The sequence below is a fragment of the Podarcis liolepis genome, assembly GCF_965112155.1.
Source record: "Podarcis liolepis genome assembly, chromosome: 15".
In the NCBI taxonomy this organism is placed as follows: Eukaryota; Metazoa; Chordata; class Lepidosauria; order Squamata; family Lacertidae; genus Podarcis; species Podarcis liolepis.
This window is the reverse complement of record NC_139566.1, coordinates 27,916,397-27,931,488: the sequence shown is the minus strand read 5'-3', so window position 1 is coordinate 27,931,488 and position 15,092 is coordinate 27,916,397. Positions and strand designations below refer to the sequence as shown.

The 15,092-nt window shown below is 48.0% G+C and overlaps 1 protein-coding gene across 10 annotated transcripts in view; it reads right to left on the bottom strand.

The window, feature by feature from the left end:
• Nucleotides 1-15,092, bottom strand: part of DEPDC5 (DEP domain containing 5, GATOR1 subcomplex subunit) — a 55,016-nt gene that overhangs the window by 22,583 nt on the left and 17,341 nt on the right. For 5 of the 10 annotated variants that reach the window (XM_083478431.1, XM_083478434.1, XM_083478438.1 and 2 more), the window contains exons 18-26: nucleotides 14,626-14,695; nucleotides 13,362-13,398; nucleotides 11,955-12,075; nucleotides 11,128-11,351; nucleotides 7,675-7,881; nucleotides 6,619-6,754; nucleotides 5,712-5,809; nucleotides 4,289-4,354; nucleotides 1,155-1,311 (exon numbers count right to left, since the gene is read on the bottom strand). In XM_083478431.1, coding sequence (XP_083334557.1) covers nucleotides 1,155-1,311; nucleotides 4,289-4,354; nucleotides 5,712-5,809; nucleotides 6,619-6,754; nucleotides 7,675-7,881; nucleotides 11,128-11,351; nucleotides 11,955-12,075; nucleotides 13,362-13,398; nucleotides 14,626-14,695 — 1,116 coding nt within the window. Of the gene's footprint in view, nucleotides 1-1,154; nucleotides 1,339-4,288; nucleotides 4,355-5,711; nucleotides 5,810-6,618; nucleotides 6,755-7,674; nucleotides 7,882-11,127; nucleotides 11,352-11,954; nucleotides 12,076-13,361; nucleotides 13,399-14,625; nucleotides 14,696-15,092 lie in introns of all 10 variants that reach the window. The other 5 variants (XM_083478430.1, XM_083478436.1, XM_083478432.1 and 2 more) reach the window with 1 other exon arrangement.

Sequence of the window (15,092 nt, the reverse complement as noted above, 5' to 3'; positions counted from 1 at the left end):
AGCCAATCAGGCACCACCCTCTTCCCACAGCAGCCAACCAGACGGCTTTCTGCATGAAGGGGGAGGCTGGAAGATTCAGGAAGTCTTCCTTTACACAGTGCATAGCTGGACTGTGGAACATGCCGCCACAGGAGGCAGTGATGGCCGCCAGTTTGGATGGCTTTAAAAGAGGATTGGGCATACAAACAAATTCTTGTCTTATCCTTATTTTTTCTAAACATTGTTAGGTGAGCTTCCTCAAGTCCCCCCGTCTGATTTTCATTTTACCTCATCTTTAGCAGTTTCATGTATCATAATTTTTAACCATTTTTTAATCACACTTAAAGGGTAAAGGGACCCCTGACCATTAGGTCCAGTTGTGACCGACTCTGGGGTTGCGGCACTCATCTCGCTTTACTGGCTGAGGGAGCCGGCGTACAGCTTCCGGGTCATGTGGCCAGCAGGACTAAGCCGCTTCTGGCGAACCACAGCAGTGCACCTTCCTGCCGTTTACCTTCCCACTGGAGCGGTACCTCTTTATCTACTTGCACTTTGACGTGCTTTCGAACTGCTAGGTTGGCAGGAGCAGGGACCGAAAAACGGCAGCTCACCCCGTCACGAGGATTTGAACCGCCGACCTTCTGATCGCCAAGTCCTACGGCTCTGTGGTTTAACCCACAGCACCATCCGCGCCCCTTTATCACACTTACTTTTACCATAAAAATCTTCACATTTGTATTGTTTATTTGTGTTATAAAATGAATAAAAAAATTGGGGGGGGGGAAGAGGATTGGGCAAATTTGTTGGGGAGAGGACTACTGGCAGTTCCTAGTCATGACAGCTATGGTCTGCCTCCCCAGGAGGGGAGAGGGCTCTTGTTGTTCAAGTCTTGCTTGTGGGGTTTCCCAGAAGAAGACATCTGATTGGCCACTGTGAGGGCAGGAGGCTGGACCAGATGGGCCATGGGCCTGATTCAGCAGGGCTCTTCTCATTTTCCCCACCAGGGGCACTACCTGGAAGAAGCTGGCCTGGCCGTGACCCCCCTGCCCTCCCAATTACTTGCCATTTCTCCAGCCACTGGTGACCAGGCCCAGCCTAGCCCAGCCAGTTCAGCATCCCAAAGCACCCAATGGGACAGGGACAGCTCTCCGATTTCAGCCACAGGGTACGCATACCTGTCCAGATCTGCTTCGGGCAGCAGGTCATAGCACCCTTCGGTGTAGTCGTTCTGAAGGCTCTGGCGGTCCGGGAAATAATCCGTGGTGAGGGGGAGGCAGGCGGGCGTGGTAAGAGACTTCCAGTCCACCCCGACTGTACAACAGAAGCCTGGCACTACGGGGGGAGCAGACAGCGTCAGAACTGCCTCGTTTCGTCACCGGGCGGAAGGCAATGGGGTTGGGTTGGGCATCAGTGCGAGGGAGGAAGGAGAGAGAAAAAGAGAGGAGGAGGAGGAGGAGGAGGAGAATAAAGTGCCACAGAAGCAAAAAATGGGAAAAGGGAAGGAAGGAAGGAAGGAAGGAAGGAAGGAAGGAAGGAAGGAAAGAAAGAAAGAAAGAAAGAAAGAAAGAAAGAAAGAAAGAAAGAAAGAAAGAAAGAAAGAAAAAGATAGATTTGCATGGGGCAGGAGAATGAAAATTGTTCAGGGTGGGAAAATGAGGTGGGAGGAAGGGTCGAGGAAGAGGGGAGGAAGGTAGGGAAAGAAAGACAGAGTTTGTTAAACAACACAGTGGCCATGCCGATTCACTCCCATCATGCAACTGGGAATAAAAATAAAGTTAATTAACAGTTCAATTCGCCTTTTGATTTGTAAACTCGAACCAATACAGCAGCTGCAGGAATTAAAAAACAACAGCTATTAAAAGCATCCCGAGGCGAATGAATGAAGAAGTGCAGGACAACACCCGTATTCCAAGCCCAGAACAGGAGAGGGCGAAGACCCTTTCCCTCCTGTGTCAAAGTGCCAGAGAAAGAGAGGAGGGCTAAGAGAGGGCAGCAGAGCGGCCTGCACCCAGCAGAAGTTGCACACTCATTAGAGCAGCAGAAGCAGCAGCAGCAGAAGGCAAAGGAAGCATGGGAAAAAATTTAAAAGGAAGGAATGAGCAGCACAGGGAGGTAAGAAGGGATCTGGGGGAATAGTGAAAAAGGGGATCTTGCTGGGGTGACCCTTGCCAGTGGGTGGAATGGGCAGGGAGGCCAGTGGTAGGTGGCACCCAGGCCAAAGGCAGGCAGAGCCACCCAGTAAGAAGGCAGGCAGACATGGGAGGATATGGCTGGTGGCGCAATGCCTCCCCATTTCCCCCTAAAGGGGAGCAGCTTCCAAGGAAGCAGAGCTCACAGGATCAAAGCCGCCAGTTGCTCCACACTCTAGGCATGGGCTCCATCGAGACTCCTCTCGGCCAAAAGCCCCTCTGCATCCCCAGCCTAGTGGCCAGGGCAGGACATTCTTTGCACCTTCTGAGCCAGCTGACAGGTGCAGAAGGAGGAGACGAAGATGGGGGACTCATTTCCCCATAGTGCTCTCTCCCACACTCGAGATGTGTAAGTCTGGCTCAACAGCATGAATGACAGAAGCCAATCTACGGGGAGAATGGAATCTGCACCCGGGAGAGGGTTCCTGGGGCTCATCTCCTGCTAACAAGGGTTGTCAGAGCAGCTACTTGGGCTGGTTCCCACATCCATGAGGGAAAAGCACTCTACACATGCTCAGAGACTTCCCTCAAGTCCTACCTATGTTCCAAGGCTAAGCCATCAAGGGCAAATTCCTGCACCGGAGTGAGCCTCGCAAGACACTCTGGGCTTGGCAGATATTATTGATCACAGAAGATGGGCACAATAAATCCAAACAGAAGGCAAATTTACACGGAGACCAACTTTTAAATGGCAGGCAGATCAAGCCCTAGGACCAAAGTTTTTCATTGTGGAGTGGGAATTGTACTCAGGTTCCAGAGCATGAGCAATCTAGCTTCCCTCTTTCCATCCCAGGGCACAGACTGTGCTCTGGTCTCCACCCAGAACGGCTGCAATTTGCAAGAGCCTTCACAGCTCTCTGAGGGGGAAACGCAAAAAACAATCACAGGCCGCCTAAGCAAAATCCTTCCATTTAAGAATTTTGCAATTGACTCTGTGATTGAAGAATCGCAGGCCTCCGATAAAACAGTCCCACAAAGGACTCTGAACGGGCAACATGGCAAAGTCTGTGCAAGGGGGTAGAGCAGTTTTCTCCATTCACTTCCAAGCCTCCTCAATAAAAGCTGCATTTGGAAAGGAGATGTAAAACTGCCTCTTCATTATTACAAGGACTGTCCAGCAACTTTATCACGTCTGCCTTCTAAAAGATTCAATATCAAGGCACTCAAGTGTGTCAAGGAGAAAGCTTTCCTGTATGCGGGAACAGAAAAGCCAGTTAAGTATGTCACCCTGTTCTTAGAATTAAGACATGGTGAACCCAGCAACCCAGACGGGGATGCCAGGGGGAGAAGATAAGGTCCCAGGAGGGGGATGCTGCCTCCCCCAACTTCTCACAGGTCAACATTCATTAGTCTAACAATACATTTGCCCTGCTCAAGGTTCACAGATAGTAAATGAGGAGACAGTCAAACAACCCTTTGCACCAGTTCCCTTAAAGTAAAGGTAAAGGGACCCCTGACCATTAGGTCCAGTCGTGGCCTACTCTGGGGTTGCAGTGCTCATCTCGCTTTATTGGCCGAGGGAGCCGGCGTACATCTTCCGGGTCATGTGGCCAGCATGACTAAGCTGCTTCTGGCGAATCAGAGCAGCACACGGAAACGCCGTTTACCTTCCCGCCGGAGCAGGACCTATTTATCTACTTGCACTTTGAGGTGCTTTTGAACTGCTAGGTTGGCAGGAGCAGGGACTGAGCAACGGGAGCTCACCCCATCGCGAGGATTCGAACTGCCAACTTCTGATCAGCAAGTCCTAGGCTCTGTGGTTTAACCCACAGCGCCACCCGCGTCCCCCAGTTCCCTTACCCAGGCAGATTTATTTAAATGCTGTGGTTAGTGTTGCTCGCTCTCAGACAAATATTCTGGGATGTTCCCGACAGCTGAAGATCCGGTCACTGAGCAACCAGAAGCCTTCCTGTGTGGGACTGCGTCCCCACAGCTTCTGTATGGGAAAATCCCAGATGGAAGGAAAGCCCTATCCCAAAACTTACCCCTTTGGAGAGAGGGAGCAAAAGGAACTGGAGGCGATCGGGAGCCCTTGGGACTCTGGAAGTGCTTCTCCCGCTTTTGCCCTCATCTACACAGACCAACCTCCTCCTCCCCAACCCTGTCATCACTGCTCTTACTCGGATCTGGAGAGTTAGAGACGGCGCTCTCCAGGGAGTCCTTGTTCTGGCTTCGGGCATTCATTCCTGAAAGAAGGGGAAAGATATCAGCTTGCATTTCTTAGTACAGAGAGTATTGATCTTTCCCATTCTAATAAATTCAAAAGGGTTCTGGAAGCTTCTGGGAGTGTCTGTGTGAAAAAAACAAGCAGAAGGTTCATGATGTTTGGGTTATTCCTCCAGAGAAGCAGAGCACAGCTGGTTTAAACTGGTTCTGTTATCTTTCTGTCAAGGTCATGCTGACTATAATAGTGAGGCCTGGGTCTCAGTCTTTTCCATCTCTCTTTCCTTCTGGTGTGGTGTTCTGTATATAGTACGCTTAGTGTTAAGGTTTTAGTCTTATTATTATTTATTGTTAAGTTTAAGTTAAGTCTGCTGCAACTGGATTTCTTATGGACTGTGCAAATCCTGAATGTATTGGGCTTGTGACCATTATGCTCATTTGCCTTCAGTAGCAGTAAAGCTCTGCTGGATGAAATATTAATTGCCTCTGGTCTATTTTCTTGGGAATCCTGCAACGTGTCTTAAGTTTTTACTTTGCTAACTATACGTTGGAATCTACTCTGGATCAATATTGAGTAGAAATTCACCGACAAGAGAGACCTTCGCCATGACAGGAGGTGCAGAGAGGGCTTTCGTGAGCCACAGAACATTTCTAGTCCAGCCTTGTGTTCTCACAGTGGCCAAACAGATCCTCCAATGGGAAGAAGCCAGCAAGCAGGATTCGAACACAGGAGCCCTCACCCCTCCTGAGGCTTCCAGCAACCGGGATTCAGAAGCACTGCTGTCTTTGACTGTGGAGGCAGAGCACAGCAGTCATGGCTAGTAGCCATTGATAGCCCTCTCCTCCATGGATTTGTCTAATGCTCTTTTAAAGCAATTTAAGTTGGTGGCCATCACTGCCTCTTGTGGGAGTGAGTTCTCTGTCACAAGAGACTAGGGCCCTGCGGGACCTGACATCTTTCCGCAAGGCCTGCAAGACAGAGTTGTTCCACCAGGCCTTTGGTCAGGGCCCAGCCTGACTCCCTCCTCTGGCAACCTGCACAGAACTTTGCTTAATGGTTGCCATTAATTTGATTTTAATTAATTGTTATAATGAAATGTTTTAGAATGTTAGATTATTTGATTATTTGATTGTTGTTAGCCGCCCTGAGCCCGGCTTTGGCTGGGGAGGGCGGGATATAAATAAAATTTATTATTATTATTATTATTCCACAGTTTAACCACATGGGCACTAACTGCAGGGACATAATGCTCACGGTCCCTGCAATTTGCTCTTCCACGACGAACGCCCAGACAGGTGTATGTTATGGGTGAGTTTGGGAACAGGCCCGCATCATCACCGAAGCCCGCCCACCACCCGCCTCGTGCCAACCGTTATCACCTGTGGCATGGCTGCCAGTGAGCTGGTTAGAGTAATCTTCCATGCCACTGAAACTCATGAAGGAAGTGCCATCATCTGGATGGTGAGCAACTCCATGCCTGGAGAGAAGGAAAGGAAAGCTTTTAAAGATAACAGTAAAAGAAGATTAAAGCATGTCAACATCTATGTGTCTGGAGAGGCTTTTAAGGTGTGTTTTTTTTAAAAAAGGTTTTAAGCAGGTGTTTGAAAAAGGTACAGTGAAGGCTCCTCCTACCTGATATCAATAGGGAGGGAGTTCCAAAGTGTATGTGCTGCCATGCTGAAAGATCGAGTTCTTACAAATGCAGAATGAGCTGCAGCCCAAACATTTGTAGGCAAAGGCCAAGAGAAGAGTAATTTGAGGTAGCGACCAGAGAAGAATGGCAAACCAGGTTGATGGATTATTCCGAAATGGCAAAATTAACTGGGAAACTCAGTAATCAAGAAGACAAGGACTTTAACAAGGAATGGGAAAAGTTTATAATTTATTTACAAGACCATTGTAAACAGGTTAAAACATTAGCAGGATTTTAACCACACTTGTAAAGTAATGGAAAGTATGGAAAATTTAGAAGGATTAAAAATTTGGATAAGTATTGGTACGCAGTTGTAAAAAACATATTGTTAGGATCCATGGAAGGGATGGGGGGGGGGGGAGTCAGGAGATTCAGAGCAATCTCGATATTTGGATTCGGAACTGTTTTTTGTTGTATGTTTATACTTCTTAAAATCAAATTAAAAAACCATATCCCCCCCCCAAAAAAGAGTAATTTGAGGTGGAATCAGACTTCCTATGAACCCAACGCCTGAAAGCTCCATCAACGAGACCCACTTTTGGTTGTAGGTTTAGGGGAAAGCGCCCCTATGTGTTCCCTTTGGGCAGCCTCACCTCCCGGCTGCCTCGTGATAGGCCAGCTCCAGCAGTTCTGCAGAGGAGTGGGTCCAGTCCCTCTGCCCACTGCCCTGCATCTCAGCCATGTTCTGACGCGTCTGGTGGTGGATCTGGATGGCTTCTCCAGAAGGACCTGCCCAAGCACAGGATTCAGTTATCACTTGATTTGCCAACCATCTCCTCCCACGCTCCACACTGACTCTCCACGCCACAAGATTGCATCTGAAGCAGCAATTTCCCACCAAATCGAACACAGAGGTGGCCGAGTTTGCATTGCGTCCCCTGAGCTGTTCCTGCCACAGTCTAAAAATGTGCAGTTTGCCTGTTTTTGTTTTGTTTTGTTTTGTTAGTTTAGTGTGTTAGTGTTAAGTAGTGTTTCTGTATTGTATTGTATTGTTCTTTTTTTTGGTAGTGTTTAAATTGTTGAAAAAGTAATAAATATTATTTAAAAAAATAAAAATGTGCAGTTTGCCAAAGGGGTGCAATCTTTCACATGAATAGCCTGAACCAAACATAAGAAGAACCTTGCTGGACCAGGCCAAGAGTTCATCTAACCCATGGTCTCAGTCTCCAGCTGTTTTGGGACTACAGTGGTACCTCGGGTTAAGAACTTAATTCATTCTGGAGGTCCGTTCTTAACCTGAAACTGTTCTTAACCTGAAGCACCACTTTAGCTAATGGGGCCTCCCGCTGCCGCCGCACGATTTCTGTTCTCATCCTGAAGCAAAGTTCTTAACCCGAGGTACTATTTCTGGGTTAGCAGAGTCTGTAACCTGAAGCTTCTGTAACCCGAGCTACCACTGTAAAATTCCCATCATTCCTGACCACTAGCTAAGGATGATGGGAGTTGTAGTTCAAAAACAGCTGGAGACCCAAGTTGGGGAAACCCTGATCCAGCCCAGCATCTCCCAGCCTAGTAACTTCCAGATGTTCTGAGCTGAAACTTCCATCAGCCTCAGCTAACATGGCTATGCTGGCTAGAGTCGGTGGAAGCTGCAGTCCCAAATAATCATTCTGCCACAATAAGTGGCTAGTAGCCTTCCGTCTCCTTACCCACGGGGAAGGTGTGCATCCAGCGCCTCCGGTTCGATGTGAGTTTCATGGGCATCCTGGAGGGGGCAAAGGGGTTGATGAGGGCCCTCTGCGGCGCATAGCCCCCCGCCGAACGGATGTGCAGCATGGACTCGGCACTCCCGACGTGAAATCTCCCTGGGGCACTGGAGTCTCGCTGCTGGGACTCCATCATATTCTCAAGGGCATCTGAAATGACGACAACAAAAACTTCCCGTCAATTGGGAGAATCCGACAGGCACAAAAGGAACCTACCAAGCAGCCAGTTAAGACACATGCCCCACACAGATTTTTTTGGGTGGGTGGGACTGTAATGGGAAACGGACAGACTGAACCCACTGGGCACAAACCAGGGTGCTTTTGCACAGCGCCCACTAACCCCAACAAGGCTTACTCTGAACAGCTTCAGAGGAGATTGTGCCCCATTGAGGGGCACGAATGGTGGGTGGCGTTTCTGACTCAGGCATGTAAACATCTTTGCTCTGCCAGCCCAGGCAAAAGTGGGGGGAGAGGAGGACCCATCTTGAAGGCAACATACCCAAGTTCATCTATGTTTTAGTATGGCGGCACCTGCACTTTGGAACTCCCTGACTATTGAGCCTACCCAGATGTCTAGAATGGCTGATGTGCTTTCAGTTTATTGCTGGTTTTAACTTTCTGAACATTTAAATTGTTTTTACTAATGATCTTAAACCGCTTTGAGGTTGGTTTGTTTTTAACAAACCAAGTTTTGTTTTGTTTTTTTAAAAAAATCAATTTTATGAAATAAGAAAAATCATTAAGTCCAGAGGGTGCTGTTTAATTACTTAGTGCTCTTTAGCATCTTTTTTTCCTATTATTATTAAACATGAATGATTGTCGTATTTATTTTTCCTTGCAACCTTTAAGCTTACACAGCAGCATAACTCTTCAAACTGGTAAAAATGGTAAATGCAATGGTTACAAAACTAAATTGAATTTAAAATCACAGAAAGGGAACTTAATTCATGTTCACTTTACCTGGAAAACATAGGAACTACTCGCAGGGGCAATTCGGATAGTTTTGAACCAATTCAGTGAATTAACTTAATCAGAATTATTTTAGTGAAAGCACCAGTCTTAACACAGGCAGTTCTTTGGCTGTCCACAGATGACATTTTCAATCAAAGATCTCTGATTTCAGGCCAGTTATTAGACGACGTTGTGTATGCATGCACAAATGTGCACTCTACAGTGGTGCCTCGCAAGACGAAAAGAATCCGTTCTGTGATTCTCTTCCTCTAGCGGTTTTTTCGTCTTGCAAAGCAAGCCCATTGAAGGATTAGCGGATTAGCGCTATTAGCGGCTTTTAGCAGCTTATCTGCTGATCGGATCAGCTGATAAGCGGATTAGCGGCTTAGAAAAAGGGGGGGGACCAGCAGGAACTCGCAAGACATTGTCGTCTTGCGAAGCAAGCCTATAGGAAATTCGTTTTGCGAAGCACCTCCAAAACGGAAAACTCTTTCGTCTAGCGAGTTTTCCGTCTTGCGAGGCATTCGTCTTGCGGGGCACCACTGTATTTACCTCCTCCGAAAGGGAACCACCCAAATCAGCTTGCAAAAGATTAAAATAAATGCAAGATTACAATAACCAACAATTAAACTAAAAGCAGCGGCAAGAAACAAGATCTTTAGCTTCTTCTCGCTATATATTTTTGCCTTCAAAATGCCACGGTGAGGCTTTAGGTACCTGAAGCTGAGAAAGAACCACCTGCTCAAGGTCGCCTGAATCTTAAAAGTCCCTCTAGACAAGTCCAGCTCTCTACCTAACCCCTGAGAATGCTGGACCTCACAGGGATGTTTTAAAAGGGAGATCCTAAAAAAGAAGCTGCTATGATAAGACAATAAATCCACTTGGGAAAACAGCCGCTAATTTTTCCACAGTTTGAGGCTGTAAGGGGGGGGGGGTCCCAAGGGGCTCCCCAACTATGCTGACCTCCTTAAATGATTTGATAAGTGGGCCAGAGAAGTAGGCCGCCCACTCCACGTGCTGTTATTTGGAGGAGGAGGACAAGGGCACTTAAGAGGGAGCAGGTGAGATAGGAGGGGTGCCATGAGCCAAGGGGATGAAGGCTGGCTCAGGAAGTGAGGAGGCCTCTCTGGGGACAGTTCAGAACAATCTACAAACAGGTTTCGGGGGCAGGGGGGGGGAGAGAAATGAAAGGAAAAGTAAGGGATATATACACACACACACATACACACACACACACACATATATATATATATATATATATATATATATATATGTTTTCGTAGATTTTCACGGGTACAGGAATGCAGGTTTTGGTGTCCTCGGGTGTCTTCCCGTGTAAAAGTTGGGGTGTCTAGGCGACGTTTCGACGAGGTCTCACTCGTCATCTTCAGGCTGGTGCTTTCGGCTTCTTGTTACTGGAACAGAGCTCTGTTCCAGTAACAAGAAGCCGAAAGCACCAGCCTGAAGATGACGAGTGAGACCTCGTCGAAACGTCGCCTAGACACCCCAACTTTTACACGGGAAGACACCCGAGGACACCAAAACCTGCATATATATATATATATATATATATATATTTAGGATAGGTAAAGGTAAAGGTAAAGGGACCCCTGACCATTAGGTCCAGTCGTGACCGACTCTGGGGTTGCAATGCTCATCTCGCTTTATTGACCGAGGGAGCCGGCGTACAGCTTCTGGGGCACGTGGGCAGCATGACTAAGCTGCTTCTGGCGAACCAGAGCAGCGCACGGAAATGCCGTTTACCTTCCCACCAGAACAGTAGCTATTTATCTACTTGCACTTTGACATGCTTTTGAACTGCTAGGTTGGCAGGAGCAGGGACTGAGCAATGGGAGCTCACCCCGTTGCGGGGATTCGAACCGCCAACCTTCTGATTGGCAGGTCCTAGGCTCTGTGGTTTAACCCACAAAGGATAAGCTGTAATAATCGCCAATAAAGAAATACAGGATGCAACTATGAAATTTACTGATTTAATAATAAAGCATTCTAAGAGGGAAAGGATGTGTTGTCGATCATTGTAAAGGGTTCCATGGTCTGAACCAAAACAATTAGAGGCAACGACTGGTTTAGGCATGTCTGAATGATGCACAATTGTGCACATGTGCACAGCGTTGAACCCAGAAGTAGCACAAAAACCTCATAAGGACACGAAAAGGGACAGAGTGGGCTTACGCTTGCTCTGCCGACACGGGGGTTTCGTCCAGAATGTAACCCCCGTGCAAAATGAGAATTGCCTGTATAATTTTTTTTTTCAAATGCCGCCTTCCCCCTTAAAAAATATGTTCTTTTTTTCTGAAACCTGTATGTTTTGGGAGGTGACACACGCAGGCAACGTCTAATGAAATAATCCACAGGAAGAAATGAAATGACGATACGTTCAAAAGGAATGAAATGCTCCCGCTTCACATCAGGCCTCATCCTGACCTCGGGTGCTGGTGTAGCCCAAGGAGCTGCTGACTTCGTACTGGAGGTGGAGGTGCTGGCGGGGGATCATCAGGATGTTGGAGATCTTGCCCAGGGAGCTGTCGTCCGACGCCTGGCTCCTCACCTCTTCCGGGGGCAGAGGCCGGCTCTGCAGGGAAGGACTGCAGGAGACGTCGTAGGAGCTGGAGCTTTTCCGGGGGCGGCTCTCTCGTTCCCGGACAGACCTGCTGGCAAAAAGCACCAGGTGGAAGGGAGAGCAGAGGCCCAGCTCCAGTCATGTCACAAAGACCTTTTGTCACTTAACAGGCCGGGGGCCCAAATGTGGCCCTCACAGAATCTCTACCTGGCCCTTGGAATGCTCCCCAGGCCACGCGGGCCCTGATTTGCATCCTAAGCATTTTTGCCTGGCTGAGGTGTGCTCCTGAAAACTTTGATGGTGTTAAGTGTTCAGAAATAAGCCTACATCGACAAAGGTAGCATTTGCTTCTCTGCACATGGCCCTCAGCAAGCTGCCCGGAAGGGAATGTGGCCCTCAGAGTAGAAAAAAGGTTCCCCACCCCTGAATTAACCAGTCACAGTAAGCTGATTATGAAGGTTTTTTTAAAAAAAGGAAGAAGAAATGGGGAATTCCAGGTGTGCTTTGATGGAGCTCATGGTTAAAACAGCAGATGCAGGCTGGAGGTCCAGCAGAAGTGTGAAGCTGATGGGGAAGGGTGTGTGTGTGTTGATCTACGCTCCCTCCTTTGCAAAGGCTGCTCCAGATTCGTTTGGTAATGGCTCACAAGCACACCATCCAATTTGGCTCGTTGCCTCGCAAGCTTCTTTACCTGAAGATGGGACAACGCTGAGCTCTGGATGGCCCCGGCAGACGGAAAACCTGGGCGTCGTAACCATCATAATCCACTTGGATGGGGAGAGCGTTCTCTGTCTCTTTCGGGGCTCCCAAAGCTGGAAGGCAGTAACAGCACGTTATTGACTGGGGCAGCTTTTAAGAACCTGGTCTCCGTTCTTGGGCAAAACGGTATAATATCAGCGTGAGAATTTCCCCGGCTGACAAATAGAAGAAGACACCTTCACCCCGGTACGGCTCCCCTTTATCACATACACAGCCCAACAAGACAATGACAAAAATCCGCCAACAGTATCCAAATCAATATGGCTAACCTGATCCAAAACACCCACCCACCCCACTCACACATGAAAACAAAGACCACCACAGCCAACCACAAATGAACAACCACAACCCAGGCCAACCCCAACCTCTCTCACCACCAAAGGAACACAAGTGAACAGCAAAGAACCTGCACGAGCAACGCTGACACCAAACCCTACGAATAGTAAGTAAAATAGAAACATCGCCACCCGAACCCACCCCCACCCATCTTCCCCCCTTCCCCCTTTTCTTCCTAATATCTCAACAAATGAAACTGATTTGTAAAAATGTTAAAGGTAAAGGGACCCCTGACCATTAGGTCCAGTCGTGGCTGACTCTGGGGTTGTGGCGCTCATCTCGCTTTATTTGCCGAGGGAGCTGGCGTACAGCTTCCGGGTCACGACTAACCAGAGCAGCGCACGGAAACGCCATTTACCTTCCCACCAGAGTGGTACCTATTTATCTACTTGCACTTTGACATGCTTTCGAACTGCTAGGTTGGCAGGAGCAGGGACCGAGCAACGGGAGCTCACCCCGTTGCAGGGATTCGAACCGCCGACCTTCTGATCGGCAAGTCCTAGGCTCTGTGGTGAGAGAGAGAGAGACATTGCACACACTTTTGTAAATCAAGAAAATCTTTAATAAAAAAAAGAATTTCCCCTGTTGGGACAGACGAAAGGTGACCTATGTGGTCCAATTTCCTGTTCTCCTAGTGGCCAATCAGATGCCTCTTTGGAAGCAGGGCCTGAAAGCAACAGCAGCTATCTCCCCACCTGGGATTCCCAGCAATGGGTGCTCAGAGGCATTGACTGCCTCTAACAGCCAGCGTGGAGTAGTGGTTAGGGTGTCAGACTGGGACCTGGGAGACCAGGGTTCAAATCCCCACTCAGCCACAAAGTTCACTGGGTGACCTTGGGCCGGTTCCCTGCCTCTCAGCTGAATCTGTCTTGCAGGGTTGTTGTGAGGATAAAATGGGAAGGAGGAAAAACGCGTCTGCCACCTTGGAGGATATAAACCCAATCTGTCAACGATCAATGGAGGTAGGACCCTTTCACAATAACAACCTGGGATCACTACTCACAGGCATCCCTGCTGCTTTTCAGTTTTTCACTCTGCGGCTGGAATCCAAGCGGCACGAAAAATGGCAAAGGAAAGAAAGCATTGGAAACTTAAGTTAGTTTTGGCCATGGAACGGTCACTGCATTACAAGCAATAAGATTCAGACCAGGAATATTCTGACAAGTCATGCAGTCACCCAATGCACACACACACACCCCTCAAATATCTCACACTGAAGAGCTTTGTGAACTCTTACTGTTTTAAAAGCCTTCAGTACAAATGCATTTGGGGGTGTGGAGTTTGGAACTGACAGGGTTAAAACTTCGTTCAGAGAAGTGCTTTCACTTCTGACTGACACGCAGCACACAGCAGAAGCTGCAAGAGTGCCTTTGGAAAGCACAGGGAAATGGCTGAAGCTTCCGATGGATTTACTCCTTTGTAAATAAACGCTACTAGAGATAAGAACGAACTGTCTCTGGATGTAATTTATCCCTTTTCTCACACGGACGCAGGACCGCTGCGCTCTGCTCTCCTGCCAGGTCTGCTATCTAGCAGAGTACACACAGGGAAGAGTGACTGGACACAGGAGTTATTTTATTTACATGGACAGGGGGGACATGTTCCATATGAATCACCCCCATGCGACTTTCCTTACATTTCAAGCAAGGTCGAGAAACAGACTTCTAGAGCCCAGTAAGCTTGGCGCAGAGCTTAAAAGTAATTTCTGTGCTGGGAAAACCTGGTGCAAATGGAGCTTTTAAGGTCTCCACCACGCATGCAATTATTTCACGCAACTTCAACCAGCCAGCTTTCAATTGTGCAAGGTTGAAATTTCCTGTGGCGACTGCATTTTTACAGAGAAGCAGCTGCTACATTTCATGCATCAGCCAAAGTAAATGAATAAAGATCACCCCTGATGGCTGAGGCTCCCCCCCCACCCCATACCAATGCGGAACTCGGAAAGCTGCCCACTATGACAACATGACTTGGCTAAAGGGTGTGGGGAGAGGAAGTGAGTCAAGGAAAATGCTCTTCTATCAGGAACTGCCAAAGTAGGACTCACAGGTGTCAGTGAGCCCACCGGTACTTCCTATGGCGCCCACAAAAGGTCTCAGTAAATAGCTCCTCAAAAATCAACAAGGCATGACAGATGGTTTGCTCTTCCTGCTTGTCCTAGCTCATCCTTTTTTTACACAGCTGTTTAGTAACTACAGCAACTTCCTAATGTGCCCACTGTCCCCACCCCAAAAAAGGTTGGCAGTCCCATCTTAACAGAGCCCACTTACTTTCCTGGCAGCCAGTTTGATCCGTGGAGTGAAGCTGTTACACTGGAGCTGGCTTTTGGAGGTGTAGAAACTGGAAAAGGGAAGAAGAAAGACAATGGCTCTGTTTGCATGTAACACTAAACCATGGTTTGGCGACTACACACACAAACTGGATCAAGCCCAAGGGAGACTCAGGTTTGCACATTCACTCCATCTCCTTTCTGACTCGGTGGTAGCATTTCATCTCCAACCTGATCTTAATAAACCAAAGGCTGCAGGTTACAACAAACTGACCATGTTCAAAACAGTTCAACTTCAGACCATGGTTTCTGGATCTGGCTTGTTAAACTAGCCACAGTTTGTTGTAACCCACAATCTCCGATTCACATGTAATGACAAGCTGAGATTAGGGGGGAACAAAACTACCCCCCTTCCATGTTTTAAGGAGAAAAGCAATGCAGGAATACAGGGATTCGAAGCAACACCAG